Source organism: Nicotiana attenuata, chromosome 1 (genome assembly GCF_001879085.1).
Source record: "Nicotiana attenuata strain UT chromosome 1, NIATTr2, whole genome shotgun sequence".
In the NCBI taxonomy this organism is placed as follows: domain Eukaryota; kingdom Viridiplantae; phylum Streptophyta; class Magnoliopsida; order Solanales; family Solanaceae; genus Nicotiana; species Nicotiana attenuata.
The window spans coordinates 89,649,450-89,659,695 of record NC_031989.1 but is presented as its reverse complement, the minus strand read 5'-3'; the positions used below and the strand labels follow the sequence as shown (position 1 = coordinate 89,659,695).

The 10,246-nt window shown below is 39.3% G+C and overlaps 1 protein-coding gene across 1 annotated transcript; it reads right to left on the bottom strand.

Annotated features, from left to right (window-relative positions):
* LOC109230203 lies at positions 686–5,448 on the bottom strand. The gene is made up of 9 exons (XM_019395731.1): positions 5,190–5,448; positions 4,422–4,498; positions 4,189–4,330; positions 3,819–3,889; positions 3,066–3,653; positions 2,290–2,886; positions 1,982–2,194; positions 1,656–1,802; positions 686–1,491 (listed from the first exon to the last, which is right to left on the bottom strand). The coding sequence occupies exons 1-9, from the start codon at positions 5,215–5,217 to the stop codon at positions 1,231–1,233; spliced, it is 2,124 nt and encodes a 707-aa protein (XP_019251276.1). The 5' UTR covers positions 5,218–5,448; the 3' UTR covers positions 686–1,230.

The following is a 10,246-nucleotide window of genomic DNA, read 5'->3' as shown; positions in this document are numbered from 1 at the left end:
ATTCCTATATAGTTAATCTGTGAACTAAACGATTTTCGACGGAGCTTTGGACTTGAAGCACATTAAAAAGATTAGTTTAAGCCTACTTGATGTCTTAACCCAAATAATTATGCATAATTCATTATATTTATAAATATTTCAAGAATTCATTGTCGAAGGGATTAAAGTTTCAAGTAGTAGTAACGTGATAAAATGGGACCTGAAAAATGGTCTAGAGTCTGGTATCCTAGCCCCTAGGTGCTGAAACTAATCAATGCATCCTTTCGTCCCCAATTTTGTCCAAATTTACGAAGGAACATGAATAACTTAATCCATCGTTATCATATTTACCTTCGACTTCTAATAAAGCTCCAACCTGAAAAAAATTTAATTTTGAAATTTGACTCGTAAAGTTCACCTTTTTCCTATTGAAACGAAACAAGTGCAAATACAAAAACTAATGCAAGAGTATGAATTAACTCTACAATGAGGAAAGAAGTTGAGCAATCACGGTAATACAAATAAAATTTGGACCTTTTCATTTATTTCTTATGTCCAGATATTACTTCGATTTTAAGGAAGAAAGACAACTATCCACGGCTGATAATTGGACAATGCGAATTTAAATGAGAGCAACAGCAACGACTGAGTCGCTCTGAATTACACTAAACATGAAATACCAAATTGTCGCAAAAAAAACATAAAATTTGGAAAAATCGCTGCCAAATGCTTCTTGAATTAACTATATTGCAATGCATTCCCAACCTCGCTTCTAGCTCTTTCATTAGTACAAAAAAGCAATGCTGAACTGCCGCAACAGATTGATCTAGATTTACAAGACAGGATTGGGAGCCAAACTAATAATAACAAGAACCCCACCCTTTAAAACCCAAATAACTTTTTAAAAACAGGGAAAATTGACCAAAATAAGCCACAAGACGAAAACAAAATTTAAAAAAAAAATTATCCTAAAACCCAAACCCCTTAGGTATGAAACCTGTCAGAAGCTAAAACCTGAGGAAAAATTGAGCTTCCATACTTCCTGAACTCAGAAACAGATTGAACTAGCCTTGCCATTGATTTATCTCCGGGGATTTCTTAATGCAAGAACCAACTCCAAATGCAGCTAGGACAAACGGGGCAGTCCAATGGTTATGAGATCTAACCAAGCACTCGCGTGCAAATCATGTAGTCAACAAGCTCCAATTTAGGGCCGCTTCAACCACAGACCTCCCCCTTCATTAGGTGAAGCTAGCATCCATTAGCAACTCCATTTGCTATCCCTTTAGCTACAGGTTTCTTTTCTGCTACAGTGAATGGTTTAGCACCCTTCACATCATCTCCCTTTGTAACTGATCCATTTTCTGTAAGCTTGACCTCCCCATTAGTTGGAGCAGCGGGTAAACTTTCCTTGTTCAAACCAGCGGGAACTTCTGAAGGTTTCTGGGACTTAAGTTCCAACTTTGCATTTTCTTTCTTCTCTTCAGTAGCTTTGCCTTCCCATGCCTGCGACTGAGACAACCAAAGAAAACAACCATAATTAACTACCAAATCGAAGATTATTATGGTGAAGACATTGACTACTGCTAAATACAGTAGTGAAAGCACCTCATCTTGTTCCTCTTTTTTTTTTAAATTTCATTTAATAGACAGAAATTTAGTACATTATACGCTACCTGCTTCTGGAATAGCTGCTGCTTGGCCTTCTTTTCCTGGATTCTCTTCTGACGATCCTCATAGAACTCAAAATCATCAAGGATGCACTGTTTGCTAATATGATCCTTAAATATCTTAATCACATGTAGGCCCTGCTCCATTTTAACCTGTACAAAACAATGAGACTGTTGTAAAAACCCTCTTCTTTTGGAATAGGTGAAACAGTTGGTAAAGACAGTAACTGACAATTATACGAAGGTCAAACGAGCCAGGACAGATTACAAGGGATCGCGCAAAAATCACTACCCTTCTATCATGCTCATAATTATTAAAACATGGGGCTTACCTCCTGCGTATCTCTACTGTTGGTAACAGGCTTGTTCTCGTTGTTCTCCAGCGTGATGTGTTTCAACAAGCTGTTTGGTACATCCTTCACAATGTGCCACTTGACAGGAAAACAGCCGATCCATTTGTCTTGCTGCCAATACTCCACACTCTTGTTGAAATCAACTGGTCCTACCATCTCTGCAACACCAACAAACTGACCACTTGTATTTACCTGGACAAGAAGACCAAAATTAAGCAATCAAAACAAGGAGAATGTGACTCGAAATCAAAAAAGACTAGAGAATAATGCATCTTAAGAAAGCTCACCGAGAAGAAAAGAAAAACTGGGCAACCTCCAGACTTTTGTTGAGCCTCCTGGTAAGCAGAATCAAGCTTCTTGTTACCATTTGGTGTGCTAGCCCAAACATTATATTTAATGCTTTTGTGCACATCATCCTCACTGTAAGACTTGATTATAAAAAACTTGGCATCAGTATATGCCACTGGAAAATCCGGACAGTTGTATTGTTCTCTGTCAGGAATCAGGCTCGATTTATCTTTCTCGGCATCATTGGTTACAGTGAGCGGAATGTTCTGGCCCTTGACTGCCAGGGCGACTGGTGTAAAACCCTTTTGATTCTTGGAACCTTTACCTCTAGGTCCCCTGTTGAGCTCATTTAAACCATCCATGTTCTCGTTGCTGTAACCATAGAAACTATTTCCTCTACCCCTGGGTTTGAACCTGTTGTCAACCGTCATCCACCCACGACCTGTAGTGCGAGTATCATATCCATTGGATCCAAAGCCCATGCCAGTACCGAATGTGTTACCATAACGCCCCCCATACAGCTTATTGGGGTACATCCTATTCATATACCCATTTGTTGTGTTCATGCCAGACGAGGGCCTTGGGTGGTGGAAGCCCTGAGAATGAAACATTAGAGAGTTGGTGTCAACAAAAAAAATGAGACCAGAAAATATATGCAGAGAACCCTTACACAGCAGCTTGGCTCCAATTACTGGAGTAGCTACTCTAAAGTCTCTCTAACAAAGAGAGTAAATGTGGAAGACAAAAAACAGATTCACGTTCTCAAACAACTTACCATTAGATGCGGATGAACATTCTGATTTTTTGATGATGGAACAGCACTGCCATTTGAAAAAGATGGTGTAAAAGAATTGCTCGACACCGGCCTAGCTTGCCCGTCAGTGAACATTGATCCATCTATCCATGGAATGGGAGATCGCACACCATCAAAACCTAATCTAGGGTCCTGATAACCTGAAGCAGCTCCTCCAGGCAAGGCACCCCGCCCATAAGAACCATTAGCATTTACGGATGGGTTCTGGAACGCAGGCCTCACAGGCGTAGGCCCAGCATTTCCCTTTACACCACCATTGGCAATGCCATTAGAATTTCCATTAGCAGAATCAACAGACATTGATGCTTGGTCAGCAGCAGCAGCAGCAGAGGTGGCGATCTCACCTTTTGGCAGGGCAACTGGAGTAGAGTATGAATTACTGGTTGGAGGGAGGGGCTGGAAATACGGATAGTGGTATTGCTGTGATCCATAGAGCTGGCCATCATGCCCCAAAGTTGGGGCAGGGGAAGTAGCAGGTGAATATGGACTGTAGGGTGCATAACCATAGCCATGATGATAGATAAGCGACCCGTTGTCCCCATAAACTCCCTGTGCATTTTAACTCATTTCAAATCCACAAACATAGACCAATATTTGCTCAAGCTAAAAAGCAACTACAGACAGCAACAAAGAATTTCCATGACACAAAAATTAATACAGCAAACAGATTAACACATTAAATGTTGTAGCAAGAATTCAAGCAGAATAACTTACGGGCATCTCAACCCCATCCAGATTCAAATATCTTGAATAGTCCTCCCACTCATTACCAGAAGCATCATATCCTAGAGCAGAACAAAAAAAATGTTACCATGAAACACGTTACGTGTGGTAATAAGATGCCATACCATTTGCATGGTTACAAAGTAAAAGAAAGAAACAAAGACTTTCGAAACTTGTGGTCTTAAACATGCCATAATGTTTGTGTGGAGGTTGTAGCACTTTTGAAACTTGTGAATCCTAAATATGCCATAACATCTGTGAAGTTGTTTTAGGTTAAATTGTTTCCATATTTAGGAGGTAGTCATTCTTTTTCTAAACGAACTAAAAAAGTAGGTCACATATATTGGATAAGAGGGAGTACCATAATAGTATGCTGCAGTAGAGGGATAACCATTAGGAAGATAGCAAAAATTTGGATCTATGAATTCCGGCAACACAGGGGTCACAGACCGATTCATAGGCTGGTTCTGTCCATTTCCCACGTTTTTTGAGTCAACAGAAGGCTGAAAAGGGAACAAAATTTCAGATTAAGAACTGTAGACCAATTGACTGAAACAAAGCATTTAGAAAAAATAAAACTAAAAGGAAAATCACCTTCTTTTTTGGCTCTGCAATTTCAAGATTCTTATTCTGAGAATCCAATGACAAATTCTGCAGCAAGCCTGCAGCTTCTATAGCAGTAAATCGTAAAGGAATAACACTTCTCCACAGAATTTATCAAACGAGTTCATTAACAACTAAAGCCAAGACAAACTTCCACTAATATCAAATTTGGAATCAACAAATAGGTCATTTAAATCAAGTAAACAACAAAATTTACTAAAATTGTAAACAACAAAATTTATTAAAACACTTAGATATTTTTTTTTTCATTATTAATTTTATTTTTTAATATTGGCCTGAGACGAGTTTATAGGGAATAACATAGTAGGTTAGGTGAGGATTCATATAGCTGAGACTGAGGCATAGCTGTTGTATTTGTACTAAAATTAGCACAGAATTTTAAACCGAACTAAATATCAGCTGTTGTTTATAAAAAAAAAACATCAACGTATAAATCGCCAAATCAGCTACCCAATTCCCCAACATATATAAGCTGAATTAACCAAGCATACGAAATCAAAAAACAGCAGAAAAACAATCCTGTATTGTTAAAAAAAACTCTAAACAGCCTACACTTAAAACCAGCAACAGATATCCAGATCTATAAAGGCCCAGATAAAAATTCTACCCCATAGAACATAATTTTATGCATACATAAATCTACTCATACGTTCACAAACAAGTAAAAATCAAAACTTGGGTCGATTTTAACAGAAAAAATATTGAATCGCCATATGTAAATATAGAAGCTAAGGATACGATCAACAGGAGGAGCACCAGCAGCCATAACAAAAAGATAGATCCCTCAAAAGGAGGAGGAGTAGGGAAACACTGAAGATTTTGCAAGGGTTTATGGGAGGAGAGAGAAAGAAACCCTAGAAGAGAGAGCGGAGACAACGGGTTAGAGAGAGAGAGTTTTTCAGCCGCCAACAAAGCGAGACTAAATATAGAGAGAGAAAAAGAGGGTTTGGGTATACGGAGAGAGAAACTATAAAAAGGAGGGGATTTTTTGAACCATAAATGGGATGTGATTCAAATAGCACCACGAGTTTTGCTCTTAAAGGCCCCTTAATTTATCTCCTATTTCCAGATCTGACCCTATTGTTTTACTTCACCCTCGGGTGATGCTGCCAGCTCAATGGAACGTACGTGGCAGTGTTTCAGTGGTTTGTGAGATAGTTTGGGTGCTTAATTGAATGTTTCGCTTTTAGAGTCTTTTTTAATAGGACGAAAAAGTCGCTTTTGTGATTCCTTTGGGTTTTACTCGGTGGACTCTTTGCATTTTCGTTGCAATTGCATTAACCCCTCCACTAAGGAACCAACAACAAAAAAAGAAAGGGAAAATATTTTTGGTTCCTCAATTACTTTCCTTGTCTTGTTTTATTTAGGGTGTGTCTGGTGGGGAGGAAATTTTTTTTCATGTTTTCCTAAAAAAATAAATAGTTTTATCACTTATTTTTCATATTTAATTAAGAGTGAAAAACTTTTTTCAAAAAATATTTTTAGTATTTGGTTGGTACCAAATACTCAAAGGTAAGTTGAGCTGTGGTTAGACTGGCCATGTTGTATGGGGTAAAGTGTTGGCCGGTTAAAAATTCACATATACAGAAGATGAAAGTAGCAAAATGAGAATGTTGAGATGAATGTGAGGGCACACTAGGATGGATAAGATTAGTAGTGAAGTTATTCGGCAGAAGGTGGTCGTGGCTCTTATAGATGACAAGATGCGGGAAGCAAGGCTCAAATTGTTCAGGCATGTGCGAAGGAGAAGTCATGATGGCCCGGTAAAAAGGTGTGAGCGGTTGGCTTTGGCAGGTACGAGGAAGAGGTAGAGGGCAGCCTAAGAAGTATTAGGGAAAAGTGATCAGGCCTGACATGACGTGGCTTCAGATTTCCAAGGACATGGCCCTTAATAGGAAGGTGTGGAGGTCGAGCATTAGAGTTGTAAGTTAGGAGGTAGTTGAGCATTTTTCTACTTCGTACCGGGTATGAGGCTAGTTTGATAGGGTTTGTCTTAGACTGCCATATTGTGTTCACACTATTTTTCCGTTTTTTCATAGTATCGGGCCTTATTTATTGGTTATTGTTATTACGTTTCATCTATTTTCTGGTTCTTATGATGCTGTTATTATTTCTATGGTTTTTGTTGATGGTATTGATATATTATCTCTTTTCTTTTTGCGTTTTCTTGAGCCGAGGGTCTATCGAAAATAACCTCTCTACTCCATCGGGATAGTCGGCAAGGTCTGCGTACACACTACCCTCCCCACACGCCTCACCTATGGGACTTTACTGGGTTGTTGATGGTGGTGGCTAGTGAGTATAAAATATGATTTTAAGAAATATATAATTTAGGTAAATACATGGGATGGAGGTTAAGGGGGAGGGTACAAGGTTAGAGATGGAGAGGGGGGGTTGGAGTGCGAGATTAGGGTAGAGGGTGGAGTGCGAGATTGGGGGTGGGAATGGGTGAGTGGTGGTTTGGGGAGAGGGGGTTGGAGCAGGGGTAGGATGGGGTTGGTGGGGGTGGGGTGGGGTGGGTGAGAAATAGGGTGGAGAAGGTTGAAAAAGAGTTTTGGAAAATATTTTTCCTAATTTTGGTAGGGAAATTATTTTTCTCCAATTTAAGGGAAATGAGTTCATGAGAAATATTTTCAAAACATTTAAGTAAATCCAACATGAAAAAATTAGAAAATATTTTTGTCACGACTCAAAATCCACTAGAGGTCGTGATGGCGCCTAACGTCGCCGTCAGGCAAGCCAACATTGAATGTTTAACTTAATTACTCATTTTATTATTTTTGAAATCATAATTTTCATCAATTAAATAGTAAGAAATAAATTTTACAGGGTTAGTGATAATGTTTTCACAACTACAATAAAGGACAACCCATAAGCACCCCAAAACCTAGTGTCACAAGTGCATGAGCATCAATTAGGAAATAAAATAAAATACAACATCTATCTGAGATACAAATTAGACAGGAGAATACAAATAATTCTGATGGAGACCCTGCAGGCTGCGGATCGTAACATGAAATGCAGCTCACGGAAAGTCCCGCAATAGCCGCGCCTCTGCGCCCAAAAGATCACCAGACATATATTTACCTGCACAAAATTGTGCAGCAAGTGTAGTATGAGTACGTAAATCAACGTGTACCCAGTAAGTATCTAGCCTAACCCCGGAGGAGTAGTGATGAGGGGTCGACATCGACACGCATTAGAGGTCCAATAACATCAGGCACAGTAAAGAGGTGAACAAATATGAGGCAGAGCAAATAAATAAAATAGATAATTAATAATACGTGGTACGATTCCCCTCTTTACAATAGGCTCAAGCTCTCAATTAGCAATTCCTCCTCACACAGAGCATGTATATGTATATATATAGTGGACCTCATCATAATGGGTCATTATACTTCAAACCAGGAAAAACTCACAGATACACTAGCTTATGGCCATATATTACGCACGAATTCATGAGGATAATTTTATGGAAATGCCTAGGCATACGACCCGATCCCATCATAATCTGTGTATTGTCGAGGGTCGAACGACACGAATCATAGATACATCTATTAAACTGCCGAGGCGAACGGCCCGCGCCTATGAGAGTGTGGTACATAAATCTTGCCGAGGTGAACGACCCGATTCCATTAGAATATAGTACATAAACCCCGCCGAGGCGAACGGCCCATCACCATTGAGAGATAAGAAGCTTTAACGGGTCCTTGACGACCCACATTGTATTGGGGAAATTGTATTATATGTATATGGTGACATGTCATGACACGTAGACTAGTCAAACAGTCAAAGAATTAAGGTTGGTTAACAGATACGAGCAACAACAGATACGAACAATTTAAATGGAGGAGACGCGAGCAAGTCATACAAGTAATTCAACGCTCCGTACCTATTCAAGACATTTAAAGGGTCAAAGATCGTGAAGAATCAAAAGGAATGAATCTAACAGCAAAAAAGAGCCCAGATACAGCATTTAATGAGTATAAATACTGGAAACGTTTAGAGAATATGTATTTAACGTATATGATTGCATTAACGTAACATTTAAATCATTAATGTGCTCATAATAGACTATATTATAACAAAGTAAGGGCCCGTATCCCCAAAATAGCTATAAAGGGGAAGGAACAAACAAATTGTGGGGACAAGAAAACACTATGGAATATACTTTGATTTACTTGCTTTCTGATCATATTATTCACAAATTTCTTTTTTTACTACCTTTCTGATTATCAGTACCCGTATTCTTCTAAATTCTAGCTTTGACTAAAAATTATTTTTTGGTTAAACAAATTGGTTCCGCCTACCGGAATCTGATAATAAAGTATATTCTCAGCTTGATTTTCTTTGTTGGAATCCACTATGTCGAACAACAATGACAATATCCAAGGGAAAACCCAATCAATCAGCAAAATCAAGGAGATCCGCAAAATGATCAAACACCACGAGACTCACCACGACAATCTCGTGAAGGCACTCCTGAAAGATCTCACACAGAAATCGGGTCAATTTGAAATGCTGAAAGCTTATGGATGATGCCTTACAAAAACTTATCGCTTACTCAGCGTCAACAAGCTTACAAGCTTTTGTTAGTCAATTACCTGCTGCTCCACCCACATCTACTCCAAATAACAATACTTTGGAGAACCCTCGTTCTGGACTGGGTTAATTCAGGCAGCGGTGGAACCCCAGGTGAAAACACAGGAGGGAGACCCAGGCAATCCAATTAATTTCTGATTTGCAAAATCTAGTACTAACATTGCAGAAACAGCTTAGGCAGGAGCAAAACGGACCGCATAAAACAAATACCTGGGTACCACCCGTGATCAAGGGGGTAGATATAGATAAATATTTCTCAACAGCCATGGAAGCCAAGTGCCGCCCCTCTCCCAATTTTAAAGAAGTTCAAGATGCCCGATATTTCCAAAGTATGATAGGACAACGACTCACGAGATTCATTACTGCATTTACAACAAGAGTCAAGGGCAATGATTTGAATAAGCAGGAGATTGAATCAGTTTTGGTCAAAAAATTCGGTGAAACACTCACTAAAGGGGCACTAACATGATATTCTCTCTTACCTGAATTCTATAAATTCTTTTGCTGAGCTTGCAGATTTATTTATCAAAGCACATCAGGAGCTCAAAAAATTGAAAAAGAATAGGAGGAACATCTTCAAAATCAAGCAAGGAGATTCAGAGCTGCTCAGAGAATTCGTGGATAGATTTCAACGGGAAAGAATGACATTGCCACGAGTACCTGAACAATTGGGCAGCCATAACCTTCACCCAGCAATCTTGAACGAGAAGAGTTCAGAAGCCACGAGGCAACTCAAGGAAAGCCTTCCGAGAATTACCAGTAACAACGTGGAATGATGGTCTACAACAGATTACAGTACAAAGATGAGGATTGAAGAAGACATTATTTTACGACATTAAAATAGAAGAAAAAGTAAGCTCAAGGCATGTGGAAAAATGAAAAGAGACCCGGTAAAAACAGGTACGAGCCTTACATGGGACCTGCGGGAAAGGACTCACGGTCAAGGCAAGATTAATCAAAGGTACGATCACAAACCTAGAAATAGGGAATCAGGCTCCTCAATCAAGGTTCGGAAATGATCGGAATACATGTGGGGTCACGAGACGATGATGGAAGTCGTAAAAGCAAGGTCGGGGGTTACAAGTTTTAATGTAAGCACTTCTGAACTCGTAGCTGTTTTAAGAAGCATGGGAGATAAGGTACGATTTCCAAAGGAGATGAGATCAAATCCAAACAGACGAAACCCTGATCAT

Bases quoted from the DNA above. Each gene is read 5' to 3' on its own strand.
- LOC109230203 (XM_019395731.1), bottom strand. From the start codon at position 5,217: ATGGCTGCTGGTGCTCCTCCTGTTGATC. The intron at 4,331-4,421 runs GTGATTTTCCTT...TTCCCTTTTCAG, and splicing joins TTGCAGAGCCAAAAAAGAAG to CCTTCTGTTGACTCAAAAAA. The intron at 2,887-3,065 runs GTAAGTTGTTTG...TTTCATTCTCAG, and splicing joins ATGTTCATCCGCATCTAATG to GGCTTCCACCACCCAAGGCC.